This window comes from Chelonia mydas, chromosome 1 (assembly GCF_015237465.2).
Source record: "Chelonia mydas isolate rCheMyd1 chromosome 1, rCheMyd1.pri.v2, whole genome shotgun sequence".
Classification (NCBI taxonomy): Eukaryota; Metazoa; Chordata; order Testudines; family Cheloniidae; genus Chelonia; species Chelonia mydas.
The window spans coordinates 77,171,660-77,189,807 of record NC_057849.1 but is presented as its reverse complement, the minus strand read 5'-3'; the positions used below and the strand labels follow the sequence as shown (position 1 = coordinate 77,189,807).

The 18,148-nt window shown below is 38.6% G+C and overlaps 1 protein-coding gene across 5 annotated transcripts in view; it reads right to left on the bottom strand.

Annotated features, from left to right (window-relative positions):
• PIBF1 (progesterone immunomodulatory binding factor 1) overlaps nt 1-18,148 on the bottom strand; it is a 165,296-nt gene that overhangs the window by 58,371 nt on the left and 88,777 nt on the right. For all 5 annotated transcript variants that reach the window (XM_043533820.1, XM_043533839.1, XM_037895180.2 and 2 more), the window contains exons 12-13: nt 10,696-10,846; nt 2,219-2,309 (exon numbers count right to left, since the gene is read on the bottom strand). In XM_043533820.1, coding sequence (XP_043389755.1) covers nt 2,219-2,309; nt 10,696-10,846 — 242 coding nt within the window. The remainder of the gene's footprint in view (nt 1-2,218; nt 2,310-10,695; nt 10,847-18,148) is intronic.

Here is an 18,148-nt window from a genome sequence, read left to right as displayed (position 1 = left end):
GACACAACTTTCTCCATGACTGATGACGAAACAGTGGCTAAGTTCCATCCATTATGGACAAAATACACCTGCAGTTGCAGCACTTTTAAAGTTGCTGGGCTGCTGCAACCCCAATATTTTATGAAAGAAGGGAAAGTGAGCAAAATACCTATTTTGGTGTTTTTGAGAAAGATTTGAGTTAAAACAATGAACCTCTGTAGGTCCAATCACTCAAATGTGATCAAAATCAGACATAATGGAAAAATATATTTAAGCTCAGGTCCACACTACAGACTTCTGTTGGCACAGATGTGTCAGTCAGGGGTGTGAAGAGGTGTGATCCCTGAACAGAGCTGCGCTGGCAGAAGTCCCTAGTGTAGATGCAGTTATACTGGCAAAAACAGCACTTTTACCACTATAACTTGTTTATTTGTATAACTTGGCTTTACTATACTGCTGCAAAGCACAGCTTTGTTAGCATAGCCATGCCCACAGTAGGAGAGTTTTGCTAGTATAGTACACTCATTGGTAAAGCATTCCTAGTGTAGACATACCCTATATCTTACATGACACACAAAAGAATACAGACACACACAATGAGATGCACTAATGGCACCCAAACAGGATATAATTCAGAGGAAAAATTGTTTTCCCCCCCTTCCAAGACAAGTAGATGGATGTGATGCAGCAGTAGCAATATAGACCAGACAAGTGGCTCCCGGAAGTTCCTTCATTTTCAGTACAGTACCAAGAAACTAAGGTTTGCAGACAGTAGGTGGTTGCTGTTTTACAGAAACAGTAGCAAAAGGCTTCCCATATTGGAGGCAAAGGATTTAGGAATTTAAGGTATAGAGTACTGAAAAGTCTCCTACTATGAACACCAAAATGGGATTTTTTTTTTTTTTTTTTTACAGGTGATATTTTGGAGATTATCGTATGCAGTTTTCTAAGAAAAGAATCTAGATGCAAATACCAATATGGTAAGGCAAAATAAGCATCTATAAATCAAATACTATGCAAATCTTATTACTTGGCATGAGGCCTTTAAACTGTATACATACTAATTTTTTGCACACGTATGGAGAAAAATGTGTCCTGGTATGACACATATTGAAATAACCTATTTTAAAAACAAATTCAAAGTAAACAGGAAATGGTACATAGGTTTATGCAGAGAGTGAAGATTTAGGGGACTACCTCCTTTTGTCCTTAATATTATCCAGTAATTACAGTGGTGTACTTCTGTTCAAAATGATATTCAATAAATTATACAATTGTTAATTTTGGGGGTGGATACATAAAAAGTTGTAGATGCAATTTCTGCAGTAAAAGCCAGCCATACTTGAGAAAGATTTCCCTCTTTGGACTGAATACAATTTGAGAAAATGAAAAAACAAACAAACAAATGCACTCTTTTCTCAAGTTATACTTTTTGTTAACACTATCTGTAGATATCAGAATGTGATCAAAATGTCTTAAATACAATCCAGGAGTGACCGAAGACCTGATCTGCCAAGAACTACAAGCTTTCACCATCAGAAGTTGGTTCAATTAAGGATATTACCTCATCCTCCTTGTCTAACACAATATTAAGATTAATTATTTAAACACCCAAATGAAATAAAAAACTTATGACTCTAGCAGAAACATCAATTTGCCCACATTGTATATATTTAGGTACATATTTAACATACTAACATTCAGAAAATACTATGGGCCTGATTCACTCACCACTGTGTTTTTTCAGTTTTACACTGCTGTTACTTCACAGATTTCAGTGAAGTTAAACCAGAGTAAACTGGAGAGAGACACAGGTGAATCAGGCCTTGTATGCACATAATTCAGATGAGATAATGATGCTCTGAAACTTTGGACTTTTCCCCTTTCCTGACAGCTGTGCTTCTGAGTTCACTATTGGTATGTTAAATTAGCTGAAAATTTATTTCAACTAGTTTGATTTTACAGCTATTTGAGTTTTGCATACTTAAGGCATCCAGATACCTATCTTTCTGAAAGATAAAGAAAAAAATATGAAGCGTCAATAACGCAGAAAAATATCCACGCACCCATTTATACACACAAACCACAAAACCACTGTTTTAAAGATTTCTGAATATTGGACAGTTATCTAAAAAATAAAATTACTTTCCATCATTCAAAATGGCTGGCTTCCAAAATGGATGATATATTGAATCTATTTTTATTTAGTTTAGACGTAAACCAGGGAGACAGTTTTTACCTTTGCTTTAGCCGCCTTTTGGCTGTTGTAGGAACATTAGCACCATACCCATAGGAAAAGAGAATCCTTTCTGCTTCATCTTCATTTTCCACTGCAAAATAACAAACAAACAAAAAGATGTATCCAGTATTTTAAAAATATTGATCCTCAAAGGAACATAATTAATGTAAAAGATGAAAAAAATGTTATTTACCTATTCTGCAACTGCTGTTCTTTGAGATATGGGTGCAGATGTGTATTACACTCAGGTGTGCATGTGCACAGTGTGAAAAGATGGGAGAACTTTGCCTAGCAGTACCCAGTGGAGGACGCGTGTGCCCCTGACCCTCAAATCCCTTCCTAGGGATATTTAAGAGCGGCAGTGACCTGAGTTCCTTTGAACTGGAATCCTGAGTGGAGACTCTGATACAGAGGGGACAGAGAGTGGAATATATGTCTGCACCTACATCTCAAAAGAATAACAGTTACTGAATAGGTAAGTAACGATTTTTTCTTCTTTGAGTGGTTAGACATGTATTCCACTCAGGTAACTCACAAGCAGTAACAGAAGGAGGTGGGGCTCAGAATACTTAAACAGTGACTGCAGAACTGTCTTTCCAAAGTTTGCATCTGATCTAGACACAGCACCTAACAGGATAGTGTCTGGCAAAGGTTATGCATGAAAGACCAGAGAGTGGCCCTGCAAATATCCAATACAAAGACCTCACTGAGAAAAGTGACCAAAGCTTCCTGGGCCCTCATCGACTGAGCCACCAGTCTCTGTGGAAGTTTGGCCTGAGCTACCCTATATTCTATCATAATGCAGGAAGTAATCCATTTGGACATCTTCTGTGCAGAAACTGCCTGGCCCTTATTCGATCCACATAGGAGACAAAAAGCCAAGGTGATGCATGAAATGGTTCAGTCCTTTCCAGAAAGAATACCAAGGATCATCTCACATTCAATGAATGAAGGGGTTCTTCATCTGCATTTGAGTGAGGCTTAGGAAAAAAATATTATTGTTTGGTTAATGTGAAACTGATTCAGACAACAATTTAAGGTATGGCCTTCAGGTCACCTTGTCTTTGACAAACTGCCTATATGGAGGCCCCATCATTAGGGCCTTCAGTTTACTTACTCTCCTTGTGGATATTACGGTCATCGTAAAGGCTTTTTTTGGCAAAGGAAAGACAGAGAATGAGTTGCTAGGGGCTCAAAAGAAGGTCCCATAAGGACAGCCCGCACAGTGTTAAGGTCCCACAAAGTAACTGCTAGTTTTACAGATGTAAAGAGGATAGACAATGCCTTTAAGAAATCTTACTACCATGGAATTAGAGAAATCTGACTTTTCTTGGATTGGAGGATGGAATGACGAGATCGTCACCAAGTGGACTCTCAATGAGCTGAAAGAGAGACCTGAGGATTACTAATATGTAGTCCAAAATGCAGGCTAGCACAGTTGAATTCCTCCAGCCAGTGAACAAACCAAAAAATTTTTCCACTTGGCCAAAGAGGCAGACCTAGTAGAGGGTTTTCTACTATTAAGTAGGACTTGTTGAACTGCCTGACAATACTTTTTGTTGCAATTAGTTACAAACAGTTCAATAGTTGGAATGCCCCATTCTCTGAAGATGGACCTCAGAATGCTGTTCTTCACAGACCACTCGTGATTCTGGGAGAAATTCCTGCTGAGGTTATCAGCCAACTAATTCGGAGCACCCAAGAAGTCTGCGGCTATAGGAATGAGGGCATCCTCCATGCAGAAGAGCTAAATAAACTGGTTAGTCTCTAAGGTGCCACAAGTACTCCTTTTCTTTTTGCGAATACAGACTAACACGGCTGTTACTCTAAAACTTTACTGCTTCCTGACAGAGCTAGTTGGAGCAGGCTTTACCCTGCTTGTACACATAATACATTGCAGTGGTATTGTCAGTAAGTATGTGAATCTCTGTGCCCTTGATCTGAGCCCAAAAGTTCCAGCTTGCATTGTAAATCACTCAAAGCTCCACGATGTTGATGTGAAAGGAGGGTTCCTGTTCTGTCCACAAACCCTGAATTTTCAATGTACTTAGATGCGTTTCCCCACCCCACCCCCTGCCCTAGTGTGGAGGCATGGATAACTATAGTCTTGGTCAGTGGAGGACAGGAAAAGGAGACACCTTCACATATATTGTTCTGATCTGCCCACCATGCTAGGGACTCCAGGATCACCAATGGCACTTGGACAACCCATCCAATGACTGACAAGTTGGGAGACAGACCAACTTCAACAAAGTTTGAAGAGGATGAAGGTGCAATCTCACATGCTGGACTACGTAAAGGCATGTGGCCTATATCAAAAAGTGAGTCCAGAACAAAGAGGAAGAATAAATCTGCTGCTGTTTGATAAGCCTGTGGGATCGATATGATCAGTGCTGAAGCTGATGTTGTTGGTCCTAGACTCAATGGCCGCCCAACAGGCAGTACTAGAGTTGATAGTACAGTGCTTGAATGATCTTGCTTCTCTACAGGAGAGCATGTACATGGCTCAGCTCTATCCTGAACACTCCAGGAACCCCAGTGCCACCCAGCACTCCTTTTAGAAGAGGAGGAAGACTCTCTCTGAGCCTAGGGCACTACTACTAACTATATACAAAATATCGAGAGAAAACTAGCTGAGAGAACAACAGAAGTGTGAGCTAAGGTACCACATGGCACGATCTGAGTCAAGCTGCGGGCAGTGAGAAGGAACTGAAGGGGTCAGGGCAGTGCTACTCTTAAACACATGCAGTGCTCCTACAGGTATTTCTAGGCAACGTTCTCTGTCTTCAGTGCACTGGTAACACACAAGTCTGCAACCAGTCAAAGAAGAACTGATTAAACCTTTAAGCAATTATGCTTATAATCTCTCTCTCTCTTTCTTTCTCTCTCTCTCACACACACTCTTCAATTTTTAAATTTGAAGTAAATGTAGTGCTTATGAAACAGAGGAAATTAAAAAGAGTTGATGTCCTTGAGGGCTGAAGTCAACACTTTAGCCACAAATGCATTCATAATGCGAACTTCCTTCATACACTACTGGGCCAACATGCCTTAACTTTTTCTGACAGGTGCAGTCTCTACGCAAATATGATTCTTTGACTCCCTCCTGAAACTGCCAACAAGTATTCTAATTAAGACTTCGATGTTTGTGCTTTTGAAAATGTAGCTTGTCAAAGATTACATATTTTGAAAATGGATATTTTGTGGTAAGAAACATTTTGGCTACGAAACTCATTTTCTCTCTTTCTCAACTTCAAAAATAAAACAAACATACCCTACTAATTATAAAATTCACAGAGAGAAAAAGACCTATTCAGTCCATCCTCCTACCAGTGCATGATTGTTCTTTGAAATATATTTTTACTAATGCATTGTCAGAAGTCTCAAAGTATTATCTTTTGGGTTATTTTATATTATGTAGTTCATTAATTTAGATGCTTCACATAAAAAATAGTCACTCCTCTTTCACCATCTCATTTGTGATATAAAATAGCAAACAAGTTATTTTAGCTCCAAGAGTGAGCGTTTCTTATTTCTCTGGCAGAATACCATTGCTGCAACATGCAATAGCATAATTATACACTCTAAGTAGAACTATGTGCACAGAATGTACAGGACAAAATATTGGCAAGAGCATCTCAGTTCTGAATGCTGAAAAAAAAAAAGATCTAATCTATTATCTCCAAGCTCTGCTATTATTGACAAACTAAGAACATATAAAGCTTTCCCTTAAGCATGTGATGATATAAATTATACTTACACCAATACTTTTATCAGTAAACTAAATTATAACAGAAACATGCCTAATATTACATTGAATTTTAAGTTTTTAAAAGCAAAGAAAAAAGCTAAAAGAACTATTTAGAGTTAGATAACTTAGCAACCTGAAAACATACTTCTAAGGATTTAAAACCAAATGAAAATTGCTTTAAAAAGCTTGTTTTTTTTTATAGTCCAAGGGTATAAGATTTACAGATCTACAAAAATTAATATCAGGTTAACATAGGGCATACTTCCTGACACACTACAAATGCAAATTTTTCTAGAGCAGGTTATCCCTTTCAATAGCATTGTAACAAATACAAACAACATGGGACTGGGGTTACATTTAAATATGGGAGTAACTATATCCACAGTTATTATGTGATCGAAAATCCCACTGCTACTAACATAAACCTACTGTGTAAGCAGCAAGACTGTTGTTATCACAGCCAGATTCTGTCTCACCCTGCTCGTCCATATTGTTTGTATTTGATACAATACTATTAAAAGGGGCTTGGGGAGAATGCCACAATTTAGACAAACCTCCAAGGCTGTCTAAATTATACTAGGGACCTCTCCAGTTCCCAGAACACCACGGGATCAGGAGAGTGCAAAGATGGCTTAAAGCCACCTTAACCCCTCCCCTCCCACTGGACTGCAAGTTCTGTGCTGGGCCTCTTAGGCTACGTCTACACAGCAAAGAAAAATCCGCGGTTGGACTGTGCCAGCTGACTCGGGTTTGCAGGGCTATTTCATTTCTGTGTAGACTTCTGGACTTGGGGTGGAGCCCAAGCTCTGGGACCCTCCCACCTCACAGGATCCTAGAGCCCAGGCTCTAGCCTGAGCCTGGAAGTCTAAACAGCAATAAAACAGCCCAGCAGCCCGAACCCTGCGAGCCCAAGTCAGCTAGCACAGGCCAGCCGAGGGTGTCTAGTTGTTGTGTAGACATACTCTTAGAGGAGCAGCACAGAATCTCACCCTATTTGTTCAGATATGTAGGCACAGGCTATGTAACGTAGGGTCTGGCAGGCAAAGACACCAAGTTTGAACATAATGTAGGCAATGAGCCAAGGCTAATGCTCACTGAGCTAAAACATGCTCGTTTTATTGTTATCTTACCTTCTTCCTCCATCCTCCAGACTGTTTTTTCCCCTATTGTGATCAATTGTATTGCACATAGTAAGCTCACGGGGGTAGGGACAGCCTTTTTAATTAATGTTATACAGTGCTTAGCACAAAATGGCCCCATCATAAGAATGACATTCACAACACTGATATCTCATCCACTCAAAAATCCGCCCCCCACCCAAATCATCCAAACAATCTAAAACCAAAAATATCCCAGTATAGTTTTTAGCCCAAAAACAAAGATGACCCAGAGATTCCAACTGATTTCATTACTGCTATTTATACATAAGGCACTCAGTTATTACAACAAATAGTATAAATTTCTAAAACAGACAGATCCCTGACTAGGCCATTACAGACTATTGTAATAATAAGCAAAGCATAATGAGGAGTCAGTGAAGTGACTGTAATAGTCACATTTCAATAGTCTCTTCCACATGCACATGCTCTGCAGAGAAAAAATGTCAACAGATTATTTGATACAAGCCATTTCACTTGTGTAAATATATCATTTCTTACAAGAACAAAGATAGCATACAAGAGTAAAGGCCTTATCAATTAAGGGCAAATATATATATGTGTTATTATAATTCTTTCCTTTTTAAAAATTGAATAACAGTTCAATAGTAAACCAATTTTTTAAAAAATCTTGTATTGCAGCATACAATTTTAAGGTTTAATTATAACTCATTAAAATATTTAGCAAGTAATTAATACTTTCAATTCCAGCAACAGATCTTTTACCTGCTAAACACCAGATGAAATAAGAAAGTTTGCAGGACTAAGGAAGAAACCATTCTAAACTACGATTCTCTCTTTGGGAAAATTCTTCATTATCCTAATGAGGGTGTAAGTCCAAACAATTCTAAATGTGTCTGATGTTGACACATGAATACCCCTCTGGAAGAATAACACATGCAATTCCAACAGCATGTGTTTATATTATTGTCAGTAGCATATATCAAATATACATTAATAAAGGTTATATTGGGTCAAAATTAGACAGCCACGCCAGCTTCCAGGTACAGCTGCTTGTTTCATACAATATCCATATCTGGGTTGTTGAAAGCACCTCAGCCCAATCCAAGGCACCTTTATAACCTCACACTCTTTTGTGAGCTGTTATTTATGGAAAAAATGTAACATGCTTTTGCAAAATTCCTCTGTTGTACTTAAGTGAATATATCATCAGTCTATCTCATTTTAATGACAGGTAGGCCCTAAATGGAACCTCAGATAGAACCCTTGTTCTGGATTTTTCTGGGTGAAAAGAAGGCAGGTAGATAGTGGGAGATGGATTAGATTCCTTGAATATGCCTTTCAAACTTAGGTCCTGATCCTTCAATCAGTGCATTCCAGGGCTCCACCTGGACATAATGGTGTACTTAAAACACAGTGAGCTTCAGGATTCGTGGCAATCAGGGGAGGTCCCAGACAACTGGAAAAAGTCAAATATAGTGCCCATATATTAAAAAGGGAAGAAAGAGAACCCGGGGAACTACAGACCGGTCAGCCTCACTTCAGTCCCCGGCTAAATCATGGAGCAGGTCCTCAAGGAATCCATTTTGAAGCACTTGGAGGAGAGGAAGGTGATCAGGAACAGTCAACACGGATTCACCAAGGGCAAGTCATGCCTGACCAACCTGATTGCCTTCTATGATGAGATATCTGGCTCTGCGGATATGGGGAAAGCGATGGATGTGATATATCTTGACTTTAGCAAAGCTTTTGATACGGTCTCCCACAGTATTCTTGCCAGAAAGTTAAAAAAGTATGGGTTGGATGAATGGACTATAAGGTGGATAGAAAGCTGGCTAGATTGTTGGGCTCAACAGGTAGTGATCAATGGCTCGATGTCTAGTTGGCAGTCGGTATCAAGCGGAGTGCTCCAGGGGTCGGTTCCGGGGCCGGTTTTGTTCAACATCTTTATTATGGGATTAATTGCACCCTCAGCAAGTTCGCAGATGACAGTAAGCTGGGGGGAGAGGCAGATCACTGGAGGGTAGGGATAGAGTCTAGAGTGACCTAGACAAATTGGAGGATTGGTCCAAAAGAAATCTGATGAGATTCAACAAGGACAAGTGCAGAGTCCTGCACTTAGGAAGGAAAAATCCCATGCACTGCTACAGGCTGGGGACCGACTGGCTAAGCAGCAGTTCTGCAGAAAAGGACCTGGGGATTATAGTGGATGAGAAGCTGGATATGAGTCAGCAGTGTGCCCTTGTTGCTAAGAAGGCCAAAAGCATATTGGGCTGTATTAGTAGGAGCACTGCCAGCAGATTGAGGGAAGTGATTATTCCCCTCTATTCGGCACTGGTGAGGCCACACTTGGAGTAGTGTGTCCAGTTTTGGTCCCCTCACTACAGAAGGGATGTGGACAATTGGAGAGAGTCCAGTGGAGGGCAATGAAAATGATCAGGGGGTTGGGGCACATGATTTACAAGGAAAGGCTGAGGGAACTTGGGTTATTTAGTCTGCAGAAGAGAAGAGTGAGGGGGGATTTGATAGCAACCTTCAACTACTTGAAGGGGGTTTTCAAAGAGGATGCAGCTAGGCGGTTCTCAGTGGCGGCAGATGACAGAACAAGCAGCAATGGTCTCAAGTTGCTGTGGGGGAGGTCTAGGCTGGATATTAGGAAACACTATTTCACTAGGAGGGTGGTGAAGCACTGGAATGGGTTACCTAGGGAGGTGGTGGAATCTCCATCCTTACCGGCTTGACAAAGCCTTGGCTGGGATGATTTAGTTGGTGTTGGTCTTGCTTAGAGCAGGGGATTGGACTAGATGACCTCCTGAGGTCTCTTCCACCCCTAATATTCTATGATTCTAAGGTCTTAGTTCCTGTTTACATCTGAAACTGAAAGGGGCCTGTTTTCTGGATCATCTGGATATGAACCAAGATAGTTGAAATCTCATGAAAAGAAATGACCTCTCAAGGATTCCATCAGGTAAAATGGGAGATCCTGTTATTTTTGCCGGTTTGGGCAAACATCTTTCAAAAATAGCTTATAAGATTTCTACAGAATCAAGCCTGAACTCTCATCATGGTTTTTTACCTTGAACCAAAATTTTGAATCCTCATCAGTACCTAATACATATCTGGATCCAGCTTCCGTGGACCATACCTAATTAATATTAATCATTCATTGAATTAAAACCAAATTATATTTATATATTGGATTGTAGAACCAAGGATTGAGCTTTATCATGTTAGGTGCTATATACATATGTAATAAAAAAAGACAGTCCATGTCTCATACACCTAACAATCTAAGAATACAATAAGAAACAAGAGGTGGAGAGAGTAACAGAGAAACAGTGGAATGACTGGTATAATAAGGAGTGCTTAACATTAGCATAAGTATTTAAATCTAAATTTATAATATTTGGTACAGATGTTTAAGATGCAATAAATATTTTTAATATAAAATGCAATAATATTTTCAATACACACTATGTACTGAAAGGATTTATTGCATCTTGAATCTCTACCTAAAAAGGCTTGTGCTAAATATTATATATCATCGCAAACAATGCATCTTTTATAAGAACACCAGTAAAAACAGTATAATTTGGGTCCAAACTTACTTTCTGCAGTTTGGATTATTATCTCATCAAGTTCTTTTTCCAGTTTTTCATAAGTGTCTAGCCTTGCCTGATGCTCAGAATTCTGTGCCTGAAGTTCAGTAATGCGTGTCTCACTAGATGCTTGAAGGCTGTAAAACTCCTTAGTGAGAACCTGTGAGAATGAACAATGGAACAAATGCAAAGATCAGGATTATAAGCTATTTTTGAGAGAGGTGAAAACACATATGTGAAAGATTCGGTAGATTAATATTTAAAGATAACAGATTTTCAGTGTTTGTTGAAAAGTCCAATTTAATGTATTGTTCAGAAAAGAGAAAAAAATCCCCTTAACAGCAGTTATTCTCTAAATATAATACCTTAGACAGATCTACTCTCTTGAGTTATGTGCCATGTGACAAGACATCTCACAGCTCTTTAAAGCTTCAATAATTTCATGAGCCTCTATTTGAGGACACAACCAAAATCCTCATGGGAGGAGAGTCAAGAAAAAAGGATAATGAGGGGGAAAAAGTGTTTAGTACTGTACATAGGATTTTAAATAATGGAAGGTATTTGTTTTGTTGTTTACTTTGATTAGTTCAAGGGACTTCTTTAATAAAAGGATAAATGCATAATTATCACAATTTGATATTTATGATGCACTTATTTCCTATAAATATAGAGACCTAAAAATTAATACATTATTAACATTCAAGACTAGCAAAAATAATTAACGCAATAGGATGAGGACTTAAATAAAAATAGGCACATACTCAATTAAAAGTAAAATCTGTAAATGCCGATATGCAAATGTGAGAATCTTAAAAGCAGGAATAGGTGAGCTAGAATGCCTGGAAATGGAAAAAGACCATGACAAAATAAACATTACTAAAACAAAGTGGAATGACAAAAAACAGTGTAATTCTTTAATATCTAGCTATAAATTTCACCTGTTTTCCAACTGAAAAGTCCATCCCTCTGAAACAGAAGGTCCTCAACTTTTGACTTACTTTCATGGAGAAGAGGAGCACAACCATGCATGTCTTTGGAGCGTTATTGCTGTTACTACTTATCCTGAGGATGCATTTGAGACATCAAAGGACACTCTCAGTGCATGCTTAGCAACATTTTGACCTTCCTTAATGAGTCAGTCTGCAGGGTTTGTTGGAGAGGTGATAAACACAGACATTTTGTTCCAAAGGTAAAACTAATATCTGGCCATTATGGTTAGGTAGTTAGCTATTCACATGTTGGAAGATGAAGACACCAGTTTCCTTCCAAAATAATGTGGCCTTTTCCCTTCTCTGTCACTGGGAGTAGAACACAAACATTTACATTGTTGTAGCCACCACTAAAGAATTAAGAGGAGGATGTACATGGAAACAAGAACATCCTTCATACGGAATTTGATACATCTGCCTTTTTAGCAATTGGCTGACAGAAAGATGGAGTATTCCATATTGATTTAGATGGCTGCCAGAGACCTTCCAGAGAGGGCAGAGATAACTTGCTTGTAAACGTATTTCCCTGGATATAAAAAAGAGGATGAGAAGGTTCCTCCACTGAAACCAAAGGTAATTTTAAAGTAAAAACCAATCTGCTGATTAACTCTTGAAATCAGACAACATCCTCAGATGGTGAAGAAGATGAGATTACTCTGAAATTTACATCTGCTGAGAATTTGCCTGCAGGTTCTTGTTCCTGATGTGGAGGTATCGCATCTTCTTGTTCATCATCATCTAGAATATTTTGGATCAGAGTAATGGACCTGTCTCCCATCATCAGACCTGTTGATACAGGAGCTGAATGTCCAGATCTGAATAAAGAAAAGGAGGACTTGTGGCACCTTAGAGACTAACAAATTTATCTGAGCATAAGCTTTCGTGAGCTACAGCTCACTTCATCAGATGCATTCAGCATGAAGTGAGCTGTAGCTTACGAAAGCTTATGCTCAAATAAATTTGTTTGTCTCTAAGGTGCCACAAGTCCTCCTTTTCTTTTTGCGAATACAGACTAACACGGCTGCTACTCTGAAACCTATCAGATCTGATTGGCTTGGCACAGGGTGTCTCACATCAGTTTGTCTTAGATCATTTTGACTCAGATCCACAAAAGTCTCTTTGGTTTGATGCGAAATTGAGGTCATGACTCTAGAGGAATGATGATATGGACGACCTGGAGTTCACCAATAAGGTCAAGGCATCCAGGAAGGTACTGCCAGTCCTGCCGATTTGTCCAGTCCAATAGCATGTCAAGGTCAGGGGGATACCTGCATCTCAGAAGAATGACTCTGATTTTGTGGCCCCAGATCAGCATTTACATCCAACTGTTCCTCTCTATGCGGATCAATCTTTTTTGGATTCTGTTCTTTGCATCTTGGATCTGTATGAATCTGATGGATCTCCTGAATAGGAAACGATGATGGACCCAGAAAGGTGCTTAGTCTTTGCCTTCTTTTTCCTTGGAAGCAAAGCTCCTGGTTTTGTAGAGGTCTGAGGCACAGGCTGTGTATCATCCTAGTCTGTTCTCACTCCTGCTGGTACCTCTTTTGGAACAGGATCAGAGGACTTTGCTACCACATGCGCCATCTTTTTAGATCTGGAGATTGGAGCCAAGTTTGACGACTTCCTGGAAACAGTTGGTCCTGGAATGAATCCTGACTTCCTATTTCTATTATCTGAAGCCTTGGGAAACTTAGATCTGCAAGTTTTAATCAATAAGGTTTCTTGTAGGAGGAGGGTTTGGAGACCCTCTCCTTTCTAGCTTGCAGTGTGAAAGTACTGCAGATTGAGCAACAAGAATGCCCTTCTCTTAAGCACTTTAGGTAGCAAGCATAATTCTGGGAAAACGGCTGGACACAACACACATCTTTTAAAACCATGCTTCTTGATCTTCCGATCTGTCATAATGAACAACAGTAACTAACACTAAAACTAACTGTGACACCAGGTATCCCATGTTTACCCCTTTTTATACGGTTATGATATATTTTGTGCAAAGCATGCTTTGTGAGGTATCATTTGAAAACTCATAATCTGCTGAATATCACTGTCCTGTTAAGATGTGTGTTACATCACTGCATGTAAAATTATGAGATTCTGCTATATGATTGTTACTGAAATATGCTACAGTTCTGGGTAACACACAGACTAATTTCTCAAAGACAAAGACACACTCACATGCCAGCTCAGTGCTCAAAGGCCATTACCTGCTTAATTGGAGATTCACCAACAGGAAAGTTGCAAACAAGAAATTTACAATTCACCTGAAAGATAGTTGGCAGCTCACGTACACCATGGAACTGCCTCACCCGCATGACCCAGTAAAGACTTTTCCTTTCTGAGTATAAGAAGGGAGAACAATGCCTCTCCCATCACCTCTCCTCCTTATATTGCTCTGCTCAAAACATTAAAGAATACCTGAAGAACAGTGAACTAAAGGGAGTGGTCCCAGGTTGAAAGGAAATTTCAGCCTGTGAACTGTCTGCAGCATCTGGTGTGGTGAGAATGATGTTTGTTTCAAATCTTATTTAGCTTGGTAAAGTTTAGGAATTAGATTGTGGTTTTATCTTTTTATTTCTTTTGTAACCAATTCTGCCTTATCACTTGTAAATCACTTAAAATCTATCTATCTTTCTCTAGTCAATAAACATGTTTATTGTTTTATCTAAACCAGTGTGTTTGGGAGGCCTTCACTTGAGACAACAAGGCTGCTGCACATTCATTATCCTTTGTTCATAAATTATGACTAATTTATGAGCTTGTACAGTTCAGTGGGCTACTGAACAGTACAAGACATATATTTCTGGGTGAAAAAGCTGGGACTGAGGGATATTGTGGAGTCAGCCTGTATCTATTCATGAATGGCTGGGCATAGCATTCATGTATTCAGCTGGGAGTGACTTTACATGCAAGTGACTCTGAGTGAGCAGAGCCTGGAGGGATTTGCTCTTCACCAGCAAAGCAATGTAAAAGGCACCCTGTGCTGGAGAGTTAAAGGGACACAGCAGTCCAGCAGTCAAGGTTGTAGCCTGGGGAATATCACACTAACTACTATCTATCCAATTATTAAAACAACAAACAAGGCACTTAGTTAACTTTCTAAAGGACCTTGAATCTGAAGGAGGATCACATCCATCCATGGTCAGCGACAACCACAGCTATGCCCCTTTTTATAGCACCAACCTCAGAATGTGCTCAGATACTGAGGAACAGCGGGTGTGGGGGGGAGGATATAAGTGATCTAATAGGCACTACTAGTAGAAGGCTGTACCATTCAACAGCACTGATTGGCGCATATCTTAAGAGTGGGAAAATGCAGAGGACACTCAAAGAAGGACTAGAAGATTCCACAGAATCTATGGAGATAAAAATTGTGAGTAGAGAGGATAATTCAGTTGAATCTGTATGGATATAAATCCCGGGTTACAGAAAACATGAGTAACATGTAAGGTTATAATACCAGCATAATGATCAGAAAAGGAATATTGTGCGTACTATGTTGAGAGCAATCAAAGAGGTAACAAAGTCTAATATAACAACAATAAATAGGGGACTTCAATTACTACAACATAAAATGGTCAAATGTCACAACAGGATAAGCCAAGAAAAGCAATTTCTCAACACCTTAAAGATGAGTTTTTGGAAAAGCTAGTTCTAGAGCACACAAGAGGAGAGGCTTTTCTCCACTTAGACCTAAGTAACAAGCAGAAGTGGTTCAACTATAGTAACTATAAAGTATATAGTATATATACTATACTAAACTATATAGTAACTATAAAGTAACTATAGTAAGTACTGGTGACCACAACACAGTTTAAGTTCGCCATCTTTCTACTGAAGGGAACCAAAACCTAGTACAATGCCATTAAATTTTAGAAAGTGGGATTAAAAAAAAAAAAGAAGCTACTCATGAAGGCTTTCAAGTCAAAAGTATAATATGATATGATCCAGAGACCAAACTTGGATAGATACTGAATAAAGAAGTTTGGACTCAAAGCCAGTTTCCTCAGTTGAAAACTGGGCACCCTTCTAATACTCCTTATATTAATAAATAGAACTAGATAAATTTTTGATAGCACTTATATAAATCTCTGATTTGTCAGGCATCCTGTCAGTACAGTTAAATTTTAAGTTTGGACACAAGGAGATGTCCTTGTCCCAAGTCATTAGATTTGTTGTAACTGGGATTGGCTACAGCTATTTACAACAGTAAATAAATTCACAGCTCTCCTTGATTTCCTTCAGCCGTAAAACTAGTTGTACATAGTTTTGTACAGGTCTAACTATTTCAATTAGAGGGTGTTGTTTTTTATTGAAATGCTGGTACAACCTCTAAAGTGGACACAATTATATTGGTATAGCTTCCGATATAGATATAAATTATACTGGCATAAAGGTGTTTATGCCAATATAACTGCATCCACAAGAGAGGGATATATTTTAACTATATCAGTATCATTAAACTGGTACAACTTTTGTGCATAGATAAGCCCTAATATCGCTTCTACTTCTCCTTCGGCATCAGGATTGAGCTTCACTTTAAGAATAATGCATACTTTACTATAAATAAGAACAAGATGTTCTTTGTTTCATATTTATACCCAGAGAATGAGGAATAAGTTAAGAAAACACTATGGCTTTTATTTTTTCAATTTTCAAAATTTTATTTAAAATCATACTACTTTTTTTGAAGAGGTGCAACAAGAGAGTCAGCAGTGCTCAATGTAAAATATATAAATATCTACCAAAGCAAAGCCTGCAATGCTAAAGCAATATGTAATGGAGATGATTTTTACTACATAATTTAATAAAATGACAAGTATGAGGAGAGATTAAAGAGGCTAGGACTTTTCAGCTTGGAAAAGAGGAGACTAAGGGGAGATATGATAGACGTATATAAAATCATGAGTGGTGTGGAGAAAATGAGTAAGGAAAAGTTATTTACTTGTTCCCAGCATATAAGAACTAGGGGCCAGCAAATGAAATTAATGGGTAGCAGGTTTAAAACAAATAAAAGGAAGTTCTTCTTCACTCAGCGCACAGTCAACCTGTGGAACTCCTTGCCTGAGGAGGTTGTGAAGGCTAGGACTATAACAGGGTTTAAAAGAGAACTGGATAAATTCATGGAAGTTAAGTCCATTAATGGCTATTAGCCAGGATGGGTAAGGAATGGTGTCCCTAGCTTCTGTTTGTCAGAGAGTGGAGATGGATGGCAGGAGAGAGATCACTTGATCATTACTTGTTAGGTTCACTCCTCCTGGGGCACCTGGCATTGGCCACTGTCGGTAAACAGGATATTGGGCTGGATGGACCTTTGGTCTGACCCAGTATGGCCATTCTTATGTTCTTATTCTACAAATATGTATTATAGCGTGATATACTGTATTGGAAAAGATTAGGTTAGAATTTGGACGTTTAATTATATTGACAAATATTTACACAGGGCATTTTAACACAGCATTTTACAGAGATTAAACAGAAAAAGTTAATTCAAAGATATGAGTGAATGTACACATATGTATTGAGAGGTGTAGAGTGCTGCAAGCGATTTTATCAGTAGACGTTTGGGATTATTACTCATTATCTGTTTTACCTTAGCACCTAGGATTGTCATATTGTTCATAAGTAGCAAAATTAGAAGTGAAATATGAAGGTCAGTCCCAACCAGTGAGAATAAAACTTTTATATGACAACAAACCATTTGTAATTCTGTATATGCAGTATTTCAAAATAAAGCTATTATAGACAGAAGGGGTTTTTTTAATTGTATTCAACTACTTTTCATATTCCACCACCAGGAAATCTAGACTGCTTTAGTAACCTGAGACAAACTGTATGGGATTCAGGAGGAGAGGAAAATTATACCTAAGTAAACTGTAAAACTTCTAAAAATTGTCTAAAATATCTGTTCTCCACATAATATTGAACCTTGAAGCCATGACCTTGAGCTCTACCAGATACAAGCGCTGTGTCCCATCTGAGGTCTTGAAACGCCCTCTCCAGCAATATAATGTTCCTGTTTCTAGCCTTGATTGGTTACACAATTTTGGAACATACACCTTTAACTAGTGAAGACAAGTAGAATTGTACTACACGGGTTGAATTTTTTTTTTCAGAACAAGTATGTTAATTTTTAACAATAAATAGAAATGGGAGGGGGTCTCAATCTCTCTTCATGAAGGACAGTTCTGCTTCCTTCCTCTTCCTACCTACAATCCTACTTTCTATATGTGTTAGGAAGAACTAGTTTCAATAAACGTTGCTTCATCCGACTTCAGTGGCAATGCCAATTCCTTGTGTATTTTATAACATCTGAAATTTTTACTCCATTGCAAGTTCTGTAACTTTTATTTTATATATATATATAAAAAGATTGTGTAATACCGCACCCCAATTCTTCATAGAGATATTATTACCATATGATTATGGAATAACTATGATGTATTTTATGCAAGATAGGCCATGTAAGATAT